Source organism: Sander vitreus, chromosome 20 (assembly GCF_031162955.1).
Source record: "Sander vitreus isolate 19-12246 chromosome 20, sanVit1, whole genome shotgun sequence".
Lineage (NCBI taxonomy): Eukaryota > Metazoa > Chordata > Actinopteri > Perciformes > Percidae > Sander > Sander vitreus.
Genome location: NC_135874.1, coordinates 1,473 through 23,682, shown reverse-complemented (window position 1 = coordinate 23,682; position 22,210 = coordinate 1,473). Strand labels below are relative to the sequence as shown.

The window sequence follows — 22,210 nt, the reverse complement described above, 5'->3', positions numbered from 1 at the left end:
ATAAGCCGAAACAGGTCAAATTATTCAATATTTCACAAAAGAAACAGGAGTTTTTAATTTCTTATGAAACGGTCTCAATTTATTTTTCTTCATATGACCTACATAAGCAAGACCAGCAGCGAGAAGATTGATTATTTCTATTTAGTTATTCTTAATGCCCAGGTCCGATTTCCCGCATAAACAGTTAAACATATTTTTACCCAGCAATATTTTGCAGTGTGTTACGCTAAATAAAAGGAAGCAGGACCAGTTTTTTGTGATTAACAATTTGTATTTTTTTAACAACATACGAATTGTATGTTTTATACAATTCGCAACATGAACATAATTGCTTTGTGTTTTAGCACTATTCCTCTTACGAAAGAAGCATGTTGTATAATGCACCCCCTGATCACAGACCATGCCACCCCTGAAGGCAACACTGAGAACCAATTGATCGCCAAGTAATCTTAGTTTAGACCTAAGCCATTTTATATTTTCCCCACTGTGGTCCAGAACTGGTTCCATTATCAAATTTAAATTGCCGTCTAGACGCCGCTAAGCTGGCCTGGCCCTGGGCAATATATACTATATAATATTAGCTTTAGCCAGGCAGGGAGCATCAATCTGCAGTGACAAATGGCCGGGAGACGTCGTGCTAACGTTGCATTAATCAGGTAACTTAGTTCGTCTTTGCAGAGAACAGAGATGCTATATTTAGTTTTATAGCTGATTGTCTTATTTTGTTTACAGATGGAGTCTGGCAATGATGTGGGGTACTTATTGTTTACTGTTTACATCTTACTTTACATACTTCAGGCTGTTGCAGCTAGCTCATGGGAGAGACTATATGACACTAGGTGGCAAAGCCTGAGAAAAAAAATTGCCTTCTGCATTTTTGTTTTGCTTTTTCTTCCATTGTACCGAACCGTGATGCCTGAACCTAGGTATGAACCGAACCGTGACTTCTGTGTACCGTTCCACCCCTAATATACAGTATGCTGGCCAGAATTAGTTCTTGCCCTTGTATTTCAGCCAGAACGATAACTCTTCCAGAATGATCCTTAATTTGTTTAATTAATTGCTAATCAGTGTAATTACCCCTCTACTCCTGCTATACTCCCACACTATGAAACACATATCCCACCCATCCTCCACAAATCATTCCACAATCGACATATGCGTTTCTTGCAAAAAAAATATCACATCATTTTTTTAAGACTGGAAATAACCTTCCGCCTCTTGATGGGATTCCCCAGCCCATTAACATTCCAGGTGGAGAAACGTACAGAGCTTAAGTTAGACGACATAACTATATGTTCAAATATCAAAGCCATCTTCTGAACATATAACAAATACAAAGTGGTGATGACTAAACACAACTAAATCCCAAATACTCACAGAACAGTCCATGTGCACCTGAACAGTTCATGCTCCGTCTCTCGTGCACTGCTACTGGGGGATGAAAAGTCCAACCAGAGTAATACAAAAGGAAATGTCTCGCTGTAATGTAATGTGGATCATGTAGGATCCCAGCCGGTGGGCTGGGATCCTACATGATCACAGCGAGTCCGTCCCATGAGAGAGCCGGAGGAACAAAAGGCAACGCAGCCATCAGCATAGGCTGCACATCATTATAAGTCCCTCGCCGACAAATCACTCCATATTTTCTATTAATGGCATTGCCTTTCGGGGGCATTCAAATGTCTTAACTCCAGCCTTGGCTTCTATTTTAAGTTTGGCAGGATACAGGTTTAGGAAGCTCAGCTCTCTCTAATGAAGGTTTTTCTTACACTCATTGGCCCTCATTTATGAAACGTGCATACGACCTAAAACAGGCGTAGGACGGGCGTACGCCGATTCCTACGCAAAGCAAGGCATTTATCAATTTGAACTTGAGCGTAGGCTGCAATAAAATCTCATGTCTGGTCTGAACTTGTATACGCAAGTTTTCGAGTCAGTGTGGACTTGCGGTGCAGCATATAATCAGTTTAACAGGAGAAGGAGAAGTCATCAGTTGATCACTTATCAGCAATGGCAGATCCGGCTCTTTTAGAAGACCTCTATGCGCCGGTACAACAGTGCACATGTACAGTATCCCACGTTTGACATTTCCTTTCCCCGTTGTTCTTTTCCTAAACATAACTGTCCCGTTGTTGTCCCGCGTCCCCCAGAGACCGCGGATCGTGTCCCAGCGTGCGACGTGTCCTTTCCCCGTTCTTCTTTTCCTAAACCCAACCTCCGTATAGATGCTTCCCATTACGTGCTGACCACCACGAAAAAAACTAGATAAACGTGTCTGTGTACACGAATCAATAGGTTAAAAATGACGTGACCATTTCACGAACTGCCGTGAGACCATGTTGGAATGGGCCTGGGTCTGCCTCCTGCCTGGGGCTGCTGGCCGTGTTCTCTGTGCCAAAAACATTTAATATATGTGTGTATTCAGTGTGGAACTTGCACAAGATGGTTTTACACGCAATGCCTTGGAATGACAGCAGCACAAATACCAAACAAAAATACCCCTTGGGATTGTGTGTTGTGTAACAGCCCTAGCTAAAGAGGCTGTAGGTGAGTTTGGGGCTACTGCCACGATGGTAACAAACTGCATATAAGGGAACATTAACCCCACCCAGAAAAGTAAACAAAAGCTAGAAAATTTGTATTTAATTTGTGTTTTTCCATTAGTCGCATTATTAATACAGATCTGAAATTATTTTCTATGTGAAAATTAACATTGTGGATGTGTTCATTATGAGTGAATGTGTGATATTGATATTAAGTTTGTTCTGCCACCTTTTTTGTTTCAGTTTGCATAAAGTTTAACTTAACATTTTTACTTACTTCAGTCTCAAATCATGTTTTAAGGCAACGACATTTTATATATATATATATATATATATATATATATTTTAAAAGTATTTGTTGTAGTGCAACCACCTTCTCTGGAGTATTTCATGAGACATTTCTCTATGTAATTATAACATATTTCTTGCGATAAATATACCCAAAGATTATGCATGTATATTTTTGAAAAGTAATCGTTATAGTTCAACCATAACAAGTGAGCAGTTATAGTGAGGTAAGTATGGAAACACTTCTCTTTGTAATTATTAAAGTATTAAATGTTTTTAGCAATAAATATACCCAAACGTTTTTGACCGGTAGTGTTTGTGTTATGTCATCAATGTGAAAATGAACTGAACTGTGAAAATGAAAAAGAAATTACTCTATTGGTATTGGTATTCCTTTTTTTAAATATACCCAGCCTAAGCTCCAACACCCTCCCAATCAGCTTCTGTCTTGAGGCCCATCTTGTTGACACCAAAATAAACCAGTGCTCCTACATTTAACTTTTGCTGTGCCTTACCTACATTGCCACCTGTGGCTGAATCGTTCATCACTCTCAATCAGATTCCATTACAATCTAATGATGTGTCATAGCACAGTAAAATCGACCAATAAAAAATACAATACATTCAAAATAAAAGGCATGTAGGATGAACATTATGAACCTCATTACACCATTGCACGGATAAAAAAATATTTAAATTATTTTTTATATTTCTTGAGCATTGAGCTTGCATTCTCAATTTAATTCCACAATCTCTGCTGATAAAAATAAACTCCTGGTCTGGATGCGGAGTGGCATCATCACTGTTCATGTCATACACGCAGGAAGTTGAAATAAAGCAAAGATTGAATTTATGTCCCCAAATCTCCACTGATCCATTCAAACACCATTTTGGCAACTTCTCTTCCTGCATCCAGGACGAAAGCGTGGCGGAACCCGTTTTCACACAGTCTGAAATTTCCACGTGGGAAATCCCGTTTGATGTCGTAATAATATTCAACAGGGCACCAGTGGTCTGTAGCTCCATAATAAAATATGAGCTGAAAATGGGAACACAGACATTTTACTGCTGGTGTTAATGTTGACATTTAATACACAATAACATAAAAAGGACATCACCACTAACTAATAATTCAAGCAAGCATGTTGTCTTTAAGTCTCATGTGATTTTTATGTTATCATTCACTAAGTAGCTATTAAGTACAAAGAAATGTTACAATGGGATTATATGGGTAGGGTTTTCTTACCTTTTGAAGGTTTTTCTTGATAGTTATGTTGTCTCTTTCCAGAACATTCCTCATTTCCTGACCCCCCATGTACATAGCATTGGCTAGAAAGAAAAACAAATGACACTAGTCCAGTTATTGCGTCCAGTTATTGCTTTACATTAAACATTCTAGAAATATTCAATGACACACAGGCTTGCAGTTTCAAACCTCTGTAAAATGTGATACAGAGTAGATAAGAAGCAGATTCCTATTTGTGACATTTTTCTGACCAAAGAACATGTCATCTTCAGCAAAAGTGGAAAAAACATTTTCTAACAAGCGTTGAATTGAATTCAATTCAATTTATCACACCGTTGTGACGAAAAGAGAGCTGATCCAGAAGGCAAAGCTCTCAATCTACCGGTCAGTTTTTGTTCCTACCCTCACCTATGGTCGTGAAGGCTGGGTCATGACCGAAAGAACAAGATCCAGGGTACAAGCGGCCGAAATGGGTTTTGCAAGGCCCCCAGAGGCACGAGGCCCTGCACAACCCTTGCGATGATTCTGGTGGTGGCGCTTATCGTCACAGTGCACTGCCAAAACTACCAAACCAACCAACTCTTTTCACAGTATCGGTTCCTTCGAGTTGATACATGTAAATGACTCCTTTGGAGTTTTGATACTTTTTGCTAAATATGGCATCAGTGCTCCATGACAGTTCGTTCGTACATGCATGTCTTCTACAACAAAGCTGCTGCCCACCCCACAAAACTTCTCTTTAATGCATTTACCAGTCATAGGTTTACATTAATATGGGTAAAATATATATTTTGATACACACGACTCAGACTTAAAGTTCATGAAAACACTGAAGTTGGAAAATTGACCATCCAAGGAGCACATGAATGCACCATTACTGACTTGATGTGGCCTGTGCAGAGCTACGGCCGTCCGTGTCGAATCTAACCCAAATTTAATGAGTCCTGGCTAGTGATGGGAAAAGTCGTTCTTTTCAGTGTACTGAATCACTAAGATCAGTTCACTAGAAAGATTCTTCATACAAATGATTTTCACCAAATTGTTTGGTGCTTGACTGCAGCTCTGACTGTAGTAGCATAGTCCTACTCACTGAACTGAAACACATTTAAACCTTTAGTTCAGCTCGCTAGTGAACTGAGAGAGTGTTTTATGACCTAATTATTAAATCTTTTTTTTGGAAATGGTACTACTTCCTACTTTGAGACATGAAAGAGGTAAAAACACTAAATAGTAGTTTGTTTAGTTGGCGTAAGTACATCAAACCAGGTTTTATGCTTGACTATTTTTTATTACTATTTATTACTTAATGTAAGGCCTGCATCAAACATTGAATTATCACATTTATTTTTCTAAAGTATCCAAAAAAGTGTTTCCTTGATGGATTATAATTATATTGACGGTTACTCTGGGGCCTTAAAAACAAATGTTAAAATTTTTTTTAAATGCACCGGGAGCCAATGGAGTGTAAAAAATGAGGGTAATGTGTGCACGCCTGGAGGTATTTGTTAAAAAGCGAGCAGCGGCCGAGTCACGTGACCTAATGGCAGACTAGTCGGTTGGAATGTGGGCTCTCTAGGTTACTGCTATTATTATTTTTATAGTTTTAACAATATGTAACCAGAGACATTTGTGCTCAGCCTGGAGGAGAAACATTGTGGATGATCGTACTGGGCTGCAGCAAAGTCTCTCGGTTGCTGGACAACAGCAAAGTTTCTGGGAGGATGGTCGGCGAAGACTCTGGAAGGCTGGTCAGTGAAGACTCTGGAAGGCTGGACAGCAATGAAGACATCCAGGCATAGATAAGACGACAGCCAGGGCCCCCGACTCAGGAACTGGTCGAAGGTCCAACCGGACTTCCATCACCATACTGGGCTGCAGCAAAGTCTCATGGACGCTTTGGCGTTGGAAACCATGTCAACCATGTCAACCATGTCCCATTTTATGGCCTCCGCAGTTCCCAAGAAAGATGACCAGGCTGGTACCCACACTGCTTGTTGTCAGGACGCGCTCTAGCCAAGGAGTAGGCTGACATAGGGCAGACAGGCGGGAGTTGAGCAGCCTGAGAAACAGGCAGATAACTTGCAGTCAAAGCAGAAACAGGCTGGGAAACCAGCAGGTAGGTGCTAGCTAGCTGGCAGCTAGATGGCATTGAGGCAGGCCAGGGATCAAGTGAGGAGCTAGTAGTAGACTGATTACAAGCAGGTATGGAACTAACAGGCATTGATGAAGACAAACCATTAGCAGGTGGAGAAGCTGGAGTGTATTTGAAGCTAATAGCCCAGTCAGGAACAGAGTCTTTTAACCAGGGTCTTTCTGACAACTTCTCAAGAGCAAACGACAAAATTGCCTCTTTATGGCCATCACTGCCTGCTCTCCCCCACATGACTTTGAGCTCCACCAGATCACAAACAAGGTCACAAAGTTCTTGAGAAATAGTGTCTGCTGGGTCCATTGTGCTGGTCATGTCATACTGTCAGGGCTGGCCGAGTGCGGAGGCAAGAAAAGGATTCTGGATCCAAAATGCACGACACGACAGGGCAGATGCAGGTGTAGAATTTATTATAACAAAAAACAATCCAGGCTTAGGTGAGTCTTAAAGAATCCAAACAAAGCAGAACTTCCAAAAATAAATACTGGACTCCACAAAGGCATCAAAAAGGGTCCAAACAACGTACACGTACCCGTAAAAAACAGGAACAAGCAGGTACACTTGACAACAACTACGACATGACAAGGACTGAACAGAACAGAGGACATTAAATATAGGGGCAAACGAGCCGGGAGGGAGCCAACAGGTGAAAAGCATTAGGGACAAATCAGACTCAACAGGAAACAAAGCTAAACCAAGACACATGAAACCAAACACTACAAAATAGTACAGGAAGTAAACCAAGTGAAACATACAAGATAAGTACAGGAAAAACAGAACAAAAAACAAGGAAACAGGAATCAATGAAAACACAGAGCAAGAGTTAACAAAATAAAACAGGTAACATGACAATAGGAACCCACGTGTTAACTTGGTGCCTTAACTCCTCCCTTTAACATGAGCCAGAAAATAAAGAATGGCTCCTGAGCCAAGAGTACCTGGCGATCAATTGGTCTTTGGTGTCGTCTTCAGGGGTGGCATGGAAGGCCTTAAAGGCTGTGATCAGGGGACAATAGTGCTAAAGCACTGTTAGAATTAGAAAGTAAAATCGAGGGATGGCCTGAGAAACCTGACTCAATTATAATGCCAATAATATTCTATCTCAGAAGGTAGAATTCAAGTTATTCAGGGCAAGACAAAATTATTTTGGGAGACAAAGCAGGAAAACTACTCGCTAAATACATAGAACAGTGGGAAGTGGCTTTCACTATTTATGCAGTTACATCTAATTCTGCAACAATTTTAAAGAATTTTAAACTGATCTCTATAGGTCATTATCTACCTCTACTGATGAAGCATTGTGTTACTTTAATGAGCCACTAGGGCTTCCTAAACTGACAGAAGAGCAAAGAAAACTCCTTAATGCGGATTTAACTAAAAAGAAAATTAAAGAGGTAAAGGGGGAAGGCCCCAGGGCCCAATGGCTTCACAGCAGAATTCCTTAATAGTTTTGCAACTGAACTGGCTCCACTTCTTCTTTTTAAAGATTATTTTTGGGCATTTTAAGCCTTTATTTGACAGGACAGCTGCAGACATGAAAGGGGGGAGAGAGGGGGAATGACATGCAGCAAAAGGGGCAGGTAGGAGTCAAACCTGGGCCCGCTGCATCGAGGAGTAAACCTCTATATATGGTTGCCCACTCTATCAACTGAGCTATCTGGGTGCCCCTGGCTCCACTTCTGTTAGAGGTACATAGAAAGGCAATTAGAGAAGGCCACCAACTTTTAGGCAGGCTCTGATAACTTTGGTTCCTAAGATAGGTAAAGACCCAGGAGACTAAGAATTACCACCCAATTTCCTTAATGCATTTAGATGTTAAGATTATTTAAAATGTTTAGCAAATACATTCAATAAGGTTATTACTTTAATTCTTCTTCAAAATTAACAATAGCAATAGTAATTGTGTGTTTTAAAAATGAATAGAAATTGTTAAAGTGGCTATATGTAACTTTCCGTTACATATAGCAATGCAAGACTAATCATGAGCTAAACCGGGTATGTCTGTCACTGCAAGCCTGACTGAGATTGACTCGGGTTTTCACCCGTCGTCTCTCACTTTACCTTTTAGATTTTAGTGGTTTCTGAAACTTAAAAGTAAATAATTTCTTTAATCACAAAATAAATATTGCTTTAATATACCATTTGTTTCCGATTATTCTAGCACCACTGAATGCAACATAAGTAAACGCCCTGTAAGAACATTCGCGCCTATTCATTTTGAAAGAGCAACTGAAACACATCCTCACTTACTCCGTTCAATGGTAGAACTTCATCACTCAGTGACAAAGTGACACAGGGACAGAGGCACTGAGTTTTGAGATTGTAGGGCTGGCCGTGTGGTGCGATGCAGCCAAAAATGTAGAACTGGCACTGTAACATTCTCAACAAAAAGTGAACATTACAGGTGCTGGTCATATAATTAGAATATCATGAAAAAGTTGATTTATTTCAGTAATTCCATTCAAAAAGTGAAATTTGTATATTCTATTCATTCATCACACACAGAGTGATATATTTCAAATGTTCATTTCTTTTAATTGTGATGATTATAACTGACAAGTAATGAAAATAACAAATTCAGTATCTCCGAAAATTATAATATTACTTAAGACCAATACAAAAAAGGATTTTTAGAAATGTTGGCCAACTGAAAAGTATGAACATGAAAAGTATGAGCATGTACAGCACTCAATACTTAGTTGGGGCTCCTTTTGCCTGAATTACTGCAGCAATGCGGCGTGGCATGGAGTCGATCAGGCTGTGGCACTGCTCAGGTGTTATGAGAGCCCAGGTTGCTCTGATAGTGGCCTTCAGCTCTTCTGCATTGTTGGGGCTGGAGCGTCGCATCATCCTCTTCACAATACGCCTGACCTTAAGTCCATAGATTTTCTATGGGGTTAAGGTCAGGCGAGTTTGCTGGCCCATTAAGAACAGGGATACCATGGTCCTTAAACCAGGTACTGGTAGCTTTGGCACTGTGTGCAGGTGCCAAGTCCTGTTGGAAAATGAAATCTGCATCTCCATAAAGTTGGTCAGCAGCAGGAAGCATGAAGTGCTCTAAAACTTCCTGGTAGACAGCTGCGTTGACCCTGGACCTCAGAAAACACAGTGGACCAACACCAGCAGATGACATGGCACCCCAAACCATCACTGACTGTGGAAACTTTACACTGGACTTCAAGCAACGTGGATTCTGTGCCTCTCCTCTCTTCCTCCAGACTCTGGGACCTTCCAAAGGAAATGCAAAATTTACTTTCATCAGAGAACATAACTTTGGACCACTCAGCAGCAGTCCAGTCCTTTTGTCTTTAGCCCAGGCGAGACGCTTCTGATGCTGTGTCTTGTTCAAGAGTGGCTTGACACAAGGAATGGGACAGCTGAAACCCATGTCTTGCTTACATCTGTGCGTGGTGGTTCTTGAAGCACTGACTTTAGCAATGACCTTTTGTGTCTTGCCCTCCTTGTGCAAGGTGTCAATGGTCGTCTTTTGGACAGCTGTCAAGTCAGCAGTCTTCCCCATGATTGTGTAGCCTACAGAACTAGACTGAGAGACCATTTAAAGGCCTTTGCAGGTGTTTTGAGTTAATTAGCTGATTAGAGTGTGGCACCAGGTGTCTTCAATATTGAACCTTGTCACAATATTCAAATTTTCTGAGATACTGAATTTGGGGTTTTCATTAGTTGTCAGTTATAATCATCAAAATTAAAAGAAATAAACACTTGAAATATATCAGTCTGTGTGGAATGAATGTATACATTATACAAGTTTCAGTTTTTGAATGGACTTACTGAAATAAATCAACTTTTTCATGATATTCTAATTATATGACCAGCACCTGTATAGGCATCAAAGTAGTAAAGAACAAAGCATAACCAACCTGCACAGTCTCCGCTGAGTAGACCTACAGTAGGTTGGACTACAGTGTGGTCCAGAGAGCGGATGCTACCAAACACTAGCTTGATCAGACTGGCTTTAAGTTCCTCCGGCAGCAGAGAGAGCAGGAAGAGAGGCAGGTAGGCCACATAACGCATGTGACACAGCACAGGGGTCATGACTTTCCCCTGAGGAGTCTGAGCCATGCGCTCAATGGTGGGAAACAACGCAATGGCCTTTATAATCTTTATAAAAAAAACAAAGAGATTACAAAGGACACTTCAACTGTTTTAGATTAACACTGCCGATAATGTGATTTTTATAATTATGTCAATTAGATAAAAAATTGCATTTCTATTCACTTTCTATTCATGCCTATTAGTTTCAGTATTGTGGGAGGATCTGGCCAACACCCATGGAAACCCAGATATGTCATGCAGCTTCAAGCATAATTCATTTGAATACCTTTGAATTTTGAAAAAAATGGACGACATTCTGAATGGCAATGCTCCACAGAGCAGAGCTGAGCGGTGTAGTGTGTTACAAGATGTAGCACATGTACTAAACTGTGTAGTGTGTTTCAAGATGTAGCACATGTACTAAACTGGGACCGATAGAAGATTAGCAACAGCCCCTGGTGCAGATGGCAACTAACGTTACGCACATTACTGTGCAATAAAATCTTCATCTTGAACTATCAATCTTGATCAATCTGATCAACAGGCATTAACATGTAGAAAGCGATATTTCAATGTGCTCTGTCTGAATGCAGTCTCTCGATCATCTACTGCCGCTGCTACTCTGCAAATAGCAAATTGTTACAAACAAGCTAAAACGAAAGCTTTCTGAATGAAGTCTAGTTTGCCACGAATCTGAAATTTGGCAAATTCTTGTAAATTTAGCTGCTGGCTGAAACAAAACATCCTCTCTTCTCTACCAGCGGTAAATCCACATGGCTAAATATTATGCAATGACATATATCAGAACTTGACTATGATGTCTGCCTTCTTTATTCTTTCTAAACTTCACTTAGTATTTTGACGTCAGGAATGTGATATATTATCCCTTATCCTAATCCCTCTGGAGCTCTTGACCCCAGAGGGTTAAATGGTTTATTGTTGTCCCCCTGTAATGTGCCCCCCAAAAAAATAAAACTGGGAGATATAAGAGAGTGACTAACCTTGAGTTCAGGATTTCTCTTCATCATGTTGAGAATAATGTAGCAGCCGATGGAGTGTCCCACCAGGACCAGGCTGGTTCCTCTGGGAACATGTTGCCTTAGGAAGGACAGCTTGTGTTCAATCTGGCCGTTCAGGCCAAACACGTCACCTTCTGCTGCTGAGAAGGCATCTGTATAAAAAAAAAAAAAAGAGTTAAAAATCTAAATCTAATCTGCTCTCTCTTCCAATGTACTTAGATTGATTAAAATGAAAAGAATTTTAGAATAATCCGTACCTTCTACCATATCCATGGAGTCTGGTGGTACACAGTGGCCAGCATGACTTACAGCCCACACTGGATGGCGGTATTCAAACATCTTGTGAAGTGTTTGCATGAAGGTTTTATAGAAGCCCACTACACCTGGGTTACCTGTATGGAAGACAGCAGAAGATCAGCATAGTTCTCAACTATCGACTATTCCTTCGCAATTTATGGTCACTTTGGTCAGAGGATTAAACCAACGTAATATAAAACAAATCCGATAAACCCCCTAGGAGGACTTTGAAAAACAAACAAAAAATTATTTAAAATGGCTGATTATGATAAGGTCCGACAGGCAGTATGTCGACAACAGCTTGTGTACGAATACTAAGACTGTACATAGTCACTGCTCCCCAGACCTGGAGTATGTGACTATTAAATGCAGGTCCATATATCTTCCCCGGGAGTTTACTGTGGTCATGATAATCACTTTGTATATATCACCAGATGCTAATGCTAACTCAGCTCTTGGACTTTTACACAACACCATTAGCAGTCAACAGAGCATGTATCCTGAGTAGGCCTGTAACAATTATTAAATAATTGTCTAAACGCAATTTTTTTACATAATCATGGTTATTTTGTATAACTGCAATTAAAGCGTTAGGGACTGTTCGTTATTTATTTCAGGGGCCACCGGAGGAGTTTTGGGATCTTTAGTCAAAATAGACCTGACCCTCCCTTCACCAGCAATACATTTTGGATGACCCTCCAAAATGATATGGAAAAAAGGGATGACCCTCCCCAACAATTCATTGATGCCTTCTGTACTGGTTTGCACTTGGCAAAGACGTACAAATAGCCATTGTTCTTTTACAGCCATAACATAGGTGACTAAGCCTCTGCATTCTCACCTTACACATCACACTCCTCTGTTATGGTGGCCATTTCAGTAGATTTACTCACCAACATTGTTGTGGAAACACAATAAGCATGGAAACTTAATGCACACTTACTGAATTACTGCATTACTTCAAATACTAAGTTACTCATCTAGTAAACTAGTATTCACATGAAATAAAACAATAAAACATTGAGACCATTCAACAAAGCGCACTGGGTAATAACAAATTCAACACTGGTTGCTATGGACTCGTCCTTAGGCTTCCTCAGTCATTGTATATTTTAGCATAGGTAAAGTTGCCAAAGCTGAACATTATCCAAAACTCAATTTCTCAGACAAGCGTCAATTTGGGAGCTTGCATGCTACCACTCCTTCCTTCTCAAATGCTTTGAAAAGGCTGTCGTTTGCACAATTTCACAAATAATCACGGAAAGGATATTTGAGTCGGGTATAGCTACAGCCGTCTCATGCCCTCCCGGCTGGTGCTGTACACAAGCTTCGACTTTTCAAAATAAAAGCTTGCGTCTGGTCCGCTATGTTTTCGTACGGTGTTTTGGATGTTTTTGAGTACATGCTAATGAATAAAATAATTTTTTTCAGCAGATGTCTTAGTTACAACACAATGGAGCTAGCAAAGCAGTTTTGTGTTTATATGTGCGAGCGGGATTTATTCAGTTTGGGAAATCCCACGGTCTCTAAAGCTACAGCTCAAATTGTCTGGCTGACTAAACAGGGAGGGACCCATCTGCTAGCGATAGGGGCCGAGACTGAGAGAGCTACATGGAGCTACATGGATAAATATGCACCAAACAACCCACTTTGAAAAGTTGGGTGACCCTCCCCCCAAGACAAAAAAAAAGATAATAGGATGACCCTCCCATCAACAAAGAATAAAAAACATGACCCTCCCCTATTTTCCTCCGGTGGTCCAATCCATAAATACCGAACGGTCCCTTAGAGCAATTTTTAATGAGATTGTTATTGTTTGGTTTCATCAAAAGCGTTTGCAATATTGGCATAGCATCACCTAACAGTAACGTTAGCTAGTCTCAGGCCCTAATTAAGGTCTTAAATTTAGATTTTGTTGCAGGGCTCCTTTTCAAGACAGGGTCACAATATTTAGCTGGTAATGGAGGACCTGTCTTTGTTGATATTGTACTTAAAGGGTAACTACCGTTACCTGGACCCTATGTTGCTATGTTTTTGTGTCTAAGTGACTGATGGGAATAACAATTGGTCAAGTATTAAGCAAGATCGCTGCAGTCGGCAGCGGCAAACAAGCTACAATGTAAGTTAATAGGGCAATTGTCCTGCTTGTATTTACCTTTACAAAAGTGCTCGTTTTGCTGACAGGCTCAGATTAATATTGTCTAAAGTGTCATAAAACAATATTATGGAAAGGATCCCTTCAGAGATAGACCTTTAAAACCTCTTTGAGACCTTTCTGTTTAACTAGAAACAGCTCTGATGTCGCTAGCGCTAAACCCACTAGACTCTATTTAAAAAAGCAACATATAGAGCCAACATATTTACACATGTAAATCGGTAAAGTATGTGTTTCTTTCAACCAAAACTAGAGTTGTGATGGTTGGAAAAGTTGAAAGACGACCCATTTTGTTTTATTTTGTTTCTGTCGACTTTAAATGAAGTGTATTTTACGATGCTAAAATTACTGTTTATTTACATGGAGTCTGGTGGGTTTAGCAAACGCAATTTTGCAGATGTTTTTATGTTTACAAAAGGATCTTACTCTTTAACAAAAAGGTCGACCTCCTTAGAAATCCTTTCCATAATGTTGTCAGACACTTAGAATATTAATCTGAGCCTGACAGTGGCAAAACAAGCACTTTTGTGAAGGTAAATACAAGCTGGACAATTGCCCTATTAGCTTACATTGTAGCTTGTTTCGAGGCTTCCGACTGCAGCGATCTTGCTTAACACCGGACCAATTTCAAAGATTGTTGTTCCCATCAGTCACTTAGACACAAAAACATAGGAAAATAGGGTCCAGGTTGAAAAAAACGGTGGTTACCCTTTAAGTGGTACACACTTATGAATACAGAATAATTTGTTCAACTAACCTGGAATGATAAGAAAAAGCACCTTGTGTCCAGAGTGTAACTGACAGGAGCCAAATTTAAGAACCTCTGTGATGGCTCCACAACAGTAGATTAAGTCTGTCTGTGGTTCATCCCTGTTGTCTGTCACCATGTTATCCATCTTATTACCTTTGAGGAAAGAGAGGGGACAATATGAACACCTTTGTTTCACCATTGCAATTGTAGCCTATCATTTCACCTGATAAGTTACATTTATGCACCCATTGAGCACTTTCAATCACATGGTAAATACTTGTATACAGATCTTTTGTAGAGGTGCAACTGTAATACCGTATTACATCATGTAATTATGTAGTACAACTGTTTAATAACGTTAGCTGATACAGTTTATCAGCAAAGTCCAAAGGTGGTGTATTTCTTCCACGTCAAAGCGAGTCGTGTATGTGTGGCGTTTGCGCTATCAGTCAAATTAAAGACAGCAAGATTCTAAACATTTAACATTTAAAAAAAAACGTGTACATATTTCCACACACAACCTTCATAGCTATGAGCTAGAGTTCTCAAGTGAAAGAAAAAAACACTGCGAGGAGACGAACAAATGACAATTATTGGCATTTCAATAACGTTAACTGATACAAGTTTTGCTCATTTGTTGGTGCAGAAAGAATGGCTATATCATATTTTAATTGAGCGGTATTTACAGTACACTATATGCACCTCTAAGAATATGAAGCTGTATTAAATTGACAAATTTTAGCTAACGTTCATTAGTTTGGCGTGAGAGCACTAGCATTGACACTGGCTGAAATTATTTAAAATTACAAATTACTGACTGACATTCCCTAGTAACGTTACTGATTCTCCGACGCTATCTGACAGGTCTCTATAATGTTACCAAAATATATTTTAACCTCTTAAAAACGTAAGAAGATTAGGATTCTATCTTCCTCATTGATTAGTACCTCCCGTTATTATTATACATCCACGGTGTGTTTGCTAAAATGTGAGGACTTCCTGCTTGTGGCCGTCCCATAATACCTTTCTTCTTTTTGTTAAAGTGCGGTTACCATCCAACTTACAGCTACATTACTGCCCCCTATACCACTGGAGTGTAGATAGAGAGAATCTAAGTGAATGAATGGTACGGTAATGTACGGTGGAAGAAGCATTTTAAGTAAAAGTACCACCCTGTAAAAATACTATGTTACAAGTACAAGTTCTGCATTGAAAATGTTACTTAAGTAAAAGTATATAAGTAGCTATCATCAGGATATTGTAGCCTACTTAAAGTATTAAAAGTGAAAGTAGTCAATGCAGAAAAAAATCCTCATATTTTAGTAAACTAGAAACGATCAAAACAGTTCTGTCAATCAAGTGTTTAAGTGGCTAATCATTTCAGCTGTACTTGTAGGCCTATATTGTTGGATAGTTTAATTTATAATAAATCATCAGATTCATGTAGTGGAGTATTTATTTTTTGCAGAGGCAGTGTCTGATGTACACTTGTACATTATATAGCTAAAGCAATTTCATCATTTGAACTATTAATGCCAAGGGAACACCAGTCCCTTGGCATTAATAGTTCAAATGATCATTCAAATTAGCCCACATGTTACAGTTTAACATCCTAAAATCAGTGCATATAATAGATAATGTGAAGCTATGACAAGAGCTGTCTGTATATGTGACCTATGGAGATGTCTTCTGTCTAGTGTGTATCACCCGGAGCCAGTCAGGTTGGATAACAGCCAATTTATTCATCCTCTGCATTTACAAAGAAGTAACTGCTCATCTCAGGACAACGGAAAGCGTGCTTTGTCTCGTCGGAAATCCTCCGTTGCTGTGAGGAATTACCCATCTCTACAACACATTCTACTCTGTACAATGCTGTGCAACTTAGCCAGTGGTGGAAAAAAGTGTTAAGATCCTTTACTTAAGTAAAAGTACTAATACCACACTGTAAAATACTCTGTTTCAAGTAAAAGTCCTACATTGAAAATGCTTAAAACTGTGTTAGTATCATCAGGAAATGTACTTATAATTAAAATATTAAAAGTAAAAGTACTCAATGCAAAGAAAATCCTCAATCAACTAAGTGTTGAAGGTCTAATCATTTCAGCTGGACTTGTATAAGGCCATTATATTGTTGGGTAGTTTAATTTATACTTATCATATTTTATAAACATGTGTTTTGTGTGCTAACATCTTAATTTGTAAAGTAACTAAAGCTGTCAGATGAATGTAGTGGAGAAAAAGTACAATATTTCCCTCTGAAATGTAGTGGAGTAGAAGTACAAAGTGGCATGAAAAGAAAAGACTTGAGTAAAGTACAAGTAAGTCAAATTTGTACTTAAGTACAGTACTTGAGTAATTGTAGCCTACATTCCACCACTGCACTTAGCGAAGCAATCTACATGATTATAAATGTACATTATGTGCTGTGTTCTGTGCTCATGCAAATTTACAAGTAGAGTCACCAACTATATGAACAAAAATATATCAAGCAAAAAATATCAAGCAGATCACAAAGAAACAGCTATCAGCTAGCAGGGCATGCTAGCTACCGGCAGGATCGAGACAGGGACAAGGGTAGATGAATTTAAACAATGTCTAAGTTGAAAACGCATCTTGTTGACACGTAAGGGCCCTGTTCATGTGGCACAGACACATTAATTGCATTTTGTGTCTGTTAAGGCAAAAAGGCACTCTAAAACTTGCCCCTACCACTGCCGTTTTAGCTCAGGGGACGCTTATAGTACATAGCGAACGAACGTACGAAGATAGATAGATTGAAGGATGACTGAAAGATGGATGGATGGATGGATGACTGGAAGATGGATGGATGGATGGATGACTGGAAGATGGATAGATGTATGGAGGGAGGGATAGATGGATGACTTGAGGGAGGGAGGAAGGGACGGAGAGATAGATGGATGGATGATTGGAAGATAGATAGATGGATGGAGGGAGGGATGGATGGATGACTGGAGGGAGGGAGGAAGGGATGGACAGATAGATGGAAGGATGACTGGAAGATGGATGGATGGATGACTGGAAGATAGATAGATGGATGGAGGGAGGGAGGGAGGGATGGATGGATGGATGGATGGATGGAAGAAAAATAGATGGATGGATGGATGGATGGATGACTGGAGGGATGGATGGATCGATAGAAGATAGATAGATAGATAGATGGAAGGATAGATTAAATGATGACTGGAAGATGGATGGATGGATAGAGGCAGGGAGGGATAGATAGATAGATAGATAGATAGATAGATAGATGACTGGAAGATAGATAGATAGATGGAGGGAGGGAGAGAGGGATGGATGGATGAAGAAAAATAGATAGATGGAAGGATGACTGGAAGATAGATAGATAGATGGATGTCAGATAAATAGATGGATTGATGGATGGATGGAGGTGGGAGGGAGGGAGAGATAGATAGATGGATGGATGGATGGATGGATAGAGGGAGGGAAGGAGGGATGGATGACTGGAGGAAGGGAGGGAGAGAGATAGATAGATGATGGATGTCAGATGGATTGATGGATGGATGGATGGAGGAAGGGAGGGAGAGATCGATAGGTAGGTAGGTAGATAGATGGATGGATGGATGGAAAGATGACTGGAAGATGGATGGATGGATGGATGTCTGGAAGATCAATAGATGGATGGAGGGAGGGATGGATGGATGACTGAAGAGAGGGAGGAAGGGAGGGAGAGATAGATAGATGGAAGGATGACTGGAAGATAGATAGATGGATGGAGGGAGGGAGGGATGGATGGATGACTGAAGAGAGGGAGGAAGGGAGGGAGAGATAGATAGATGGACGGATGGATGGATGGAAGATAGATATATAGATAAATAGATAGGTAGATAGATAGATAGATAGATGGATGAATGGAAGATAGGTAGATGGATGGAGGGAGGGAGGGATGGATGGATGATGGAAGAAAGATAGATAGATGGAAGGATGACAGGAAGATAGAGAGAGATAGATAGATAGATAGATAGATAGATAGATAGATAGATAGATAGATAGATAGAAAGATAGATAGATAGAGATAGATAGATAGATAGATAGATGGATGGATGGATGGATGGAAAAAAGATAGATAGATATAGAGATAGATTGAAGTATTGAATAATGACTGGAAGATAGATAAATAGATGGATGGATGGATGAATGGCTGGATGACTGGAAGATAGATGGAGGATGGATGGTTGGATAGATGGATGTCAGATAGATAGATAGATAGATAGATGGATTGATGGATTGAGGCAGGGAGTGAGACAAAGATAGATAGATAGATAGATAGATGATAGATAGATAGATAGATAGATAGATAGATGGATGGAAGAAAGCTAGATAGATAGATAGAGAGATAGATTGAAGTATTGAAGGATGACTGGAAGATAGATAAATAGATGGATGGATGGATGAATGGATGGATGACTGGAAGATAGATGGATGACTGGAAGATGAATGGATTGATGGATGGAAGATAGATAGAGAGATAGATATATAGATAAATAGATAGGTAGGTAGGTAGGTAGGTAGATAGATGGATGGATGGATGGATGGATGGATGGATAGATAGATAGATAGATAGATAGATAGATAGATAGATAGATAGATGAAGGATGACTGGAAGATGGATGGAAGGAGGGAGGGATGGATGACTGGAGGGAGGGAGGAAGGGATGGAGAGACAGATAGATGGAAGAATTGAAGGATGACTGGAAGATGGATAGATGAATAGATGGATGGATGGATGGATGACTGGAAGATAGATAGAGATGGATGATTAGATGGAGGGAGGAAGGGACGGAGGATGGATGGAAGATAGATAAATAGATGGATGGATGGATGAATGGATGGATGACTGGAAGATAGATGGAGGATGGATGGATGGATGGATAGATGGATGTCAGATAGATAGATAGATAGATGGATGGAGGAATGGAGGCAGGGAGTGAGACAAAGATAGAAAGATAGATAATAGATAGATAGATAGATAGATAGATAGATAGATAGATAGATAGATAGATAGATAGATAGATGGATGGATGGAAAAAAGATAGATAGATAGATAGACAGATGGAAGTATGGAAGGATGACTGGAAGATAGATAAATAGATGGATGGATGGATGAATGGATGGATGACTGGAAGATAGATGGATGACTGGAAGATAGATGGATGGATGGATGGATGAATGGATGGGTGACTGGAAGATGGATGGATGGATGGAAGATAGATAAAGAGATAGATATATAGATAAATAGATAGGTAGGTAGGTAGGTAGATAGATAGATGGATAGATAGATAGATAGATAGATAGACAGATGGAAGTATGGAAGGATGACTGGAAGATCCATCCATCCATCCATCTTCATCCGCTTATCCGGGGTCGGGTCGCGGGGTAGCAGCTCCAGCAGGGGACCCCAAACTTCCCTTTCCCGGGCCACATTAACCAGCTCCGACTGGGGGGATCCCGAGGCGTTCCCAGGCCAGGTTAGAGATATAATCCCTCCACCTAGTCCTGGGTCTCCCCGAGGCCTCCTCCCAGCTGGACGTGCCTGGAACACCTCCCTAGGGAGGCGCCCAGGGGGCATCCTTACCAGATGCCCGAACCACCTCAACTGGCTCCTTTCGACGCAGAGGAGCAGCGGCTCTACTCCGAGCTCCTCACGGATAACTGAGCTTCTCACCCTATCTCTAAGGGAGACGCCAGCTACCCTCCTGAGGAAACCCATTTCGGCCGCTTGTACCCTGGATCTTGTTCTTTCGGTCATGACCCAGCCTTCATGACCATAGGTGAGGGTAGGAACAAAAACTGACCGATAGATTGAGAGCTTTGCCTTCTGGCTCAGCTCTCTTTTCGTCACAACGGTGCGATAAATTGAATGTAATACCGCACCTGCTGTGCCGATTCTCCGACCAATCTCCCGCTCCATTGTCCCCTCACTCGCGAACAAGACCCCAAGGTACTTGAACTCCTTCACTTGGGGTAAGGACTCATTCCCTACCTGGAGAAGGCACTCCATCGGTTTCCTGCTGAGAACCATGGCCTCCGATTTAGAGGTGCTGATCCTCATCCCAGCCGCTTCACACTCGGCTGCGAACCGATCCAGTGAGTGCTGAAGGTCACAGGCCGATGATGCCATCAGGACCACATCATCTGCAAAAAGCAGCGATGAGATCCCTCAGCCCACCGAACTGCAACCCCTCTCCACCCCGACTACGCCGATATCCTGTCCATAAATACTACAAACAGGATTGGTGACAAAGCGCAGCCCTGGCGGAGGCCAACTCTCACCTGAAACGAGTCCGACTTACTGCCGAGAACCCGGACACAGCTTTCGCTTTGGTCGTACAGAGATTGGATGGCCCTGAGAAGGGACCCCTCACCCCGTACTCCCGCAGCACCTCCCACAGTATCTCCCGGGCACCCGGTCATACGCCTTCTCCAGATCCACAAAACACATGTAGACTGGTTGGGCATACTCCCAGGCTCCCTCCAGGATCCTTGCAAGAGTAAAGATCTGGTCCGTTGTTCCACGACCAGGACGGAATCCGCATTGTTCCTCTTCAACCTGAGATTCGACTATCGACCGAACCCTCCTTTCCAGCACCTTGAGTAGACTTTACCGGGAGGCTGAGAAGTGTGATACCCTGTAATTGGCACACACCCTCTGGTCCCCCCTTTTTAAAAAAGGGGGAACCACCACCCCTGGTCTGCCACTCCTTAGGCACCGTCCCCAGACTTCCACGCAATGTTGAAGAGGCGTGTCAACCAAGACAACCCCTCCACACCCAGAGCTTTAAGCATTTCTGGACGGATCTCATCAATTCCTGGGGCTTTGCCACTGTGGAGTTGTTTAACTACCTCAGCAACCTCCACCAGGGAAATTGATGCCAATCCCCCTCATCCTCCAGCTCTGCCTCTACCATAGACGGGCGTATTAGTCGGATTTAGGAGTTCCTCAAAGTGCTCCTTCCACCGCCCTATTACCTCCTCAGTTGAGGTCAACAGCGCCCCCATCCTTACTGTACACAGCTTGGATGGTTCCCCGCTTCCCTCCTGAGGTGGCGAACGGTTTTCCAGAAGCACCTTGGTGCCGACCGAAAGTCCTTCTCCATGTCTTCTCCGAACTTCTCCCACACACGCTGCTTTGCCTCTTTCACGGCAGAGGCTGCAGCCCTTCGGGCCCTTCGGTACCTTGCAACTGCCTCCGGAGTCGCTCTGGGATAACATATCCCGGAAAGACTCTTCTTCAGTCGGACGGCTTCCCTGACCACCGGTGTCCACCACGGTGTTCGTGGGTTACCGCCCCTTGAGGCACCTAAGACCCTAAGACCACAGCTCCTCACCGCAGCTTCAGCAATGGAAACTTTGAACATTGTCCACTCGGGTTCAATGCCCCCAGCCTCCACAGGGATGCACGAAAAGCTCCGCCGGAGGTGTGAGCTGAAAGTCTGTCGGACAGGGGCCTCCTCCAGACGTTCCCACTTTACCCGCACTACCCGCTTGGGCTTACCAGGTCTGTCCAGAGTCTTCCCCCACCCCCTGACCCAACTCACCACCAGATGGTGATCGGTTGACAGCTCCGCCCTCTCTTCACCCGAGTGTCCAAAACATATGGCCTCAGATCAGATGAAACGATTATAAAATCGATCATTGACCTTTGGCCTAGGGTGCTCTGGTACCAAG

General features: G+C 41.5%; 1 protein-coding gene across 4 annotated transcripts; it reads right to left on the bottom strand.

Moving 5' to 3' along the window:
• Positions 1 to 860: 860 nt before the first annotated feature.
• On the bottom strand, positions 861 to 15,522 carry ldah (lipid droplet associated hydrolase). 4 transcript variants are annotated; one of them, XM_078277203.1, is made up of 7 exons: positions 15,401 to 15,507; positions 14,511 to 14,657; positions 11,559 to 11,693; positions 11,284 to 11,453; positions 10,108 to 10,348; positions 4,081 to 4,163; positions 861 to 3,873 (listed from the first exon to the last, which is right to left on the bottom strand). In XM_078277203.1, exons 2-7 carry the CDS (start codon positions 14,647 to 14,649, stop codon positions 3,685 to 3,687), a joined length of 957 nt encoding a protein of 318 aa, XP_078133329.1. In that variant the 5' UTR covers positions 14,650 to 14,657; positions 15,401 to 15,507; the 3' UTR covers positions 861 to 3,684. The 4 variants fall into 4 exon arrangements, with proteins under 4 accessions (XP_078133329.1, XP_078133328.1, XP_078133330.1 ...); XM_078277202.1 differs by lacking the exons at positions 861 to 3,873; positions 4,081 to 4,163 and adding an exon at positions 8,200 to 9,457 and having other exon boundaries at positions 15,452 to 15,522; XM_078277204.1 differs by lacking the exons at positions 861 to 3,873; positions 4,081 to 4,163 and adding an exon at positions 8,200 to 9,457 and having other exon boundaries at positions 14,533 to 14,657; positions 15,452 to 15,522.
• Positions 15,523 to 22,210: the final 6,688 nt, after the last annotated feature.

Coding starts and splice junctions, on each gene's coding strand:
- ldah (XM_078277202.1), bottom strand. CDS start 14,649: ATGGATAACATGGTGACAGACAACAGGGATGAACCACAGACAGACTTA. Junction 11,454..11,558: donor CTCCATGGATATGGTAGAAG/GTACGGATTATT, acceptor TTTTTTATACAG/ATGCCTTCTCAGCAGCAGAA. Junction 9,458..10,107: donor ACTCAGCGGAGACTGTGCAG/GTTGGTTATGCT, acceptor TTCCTTTGGAAG/GTCCCAGAGTCTGGAGGAAG.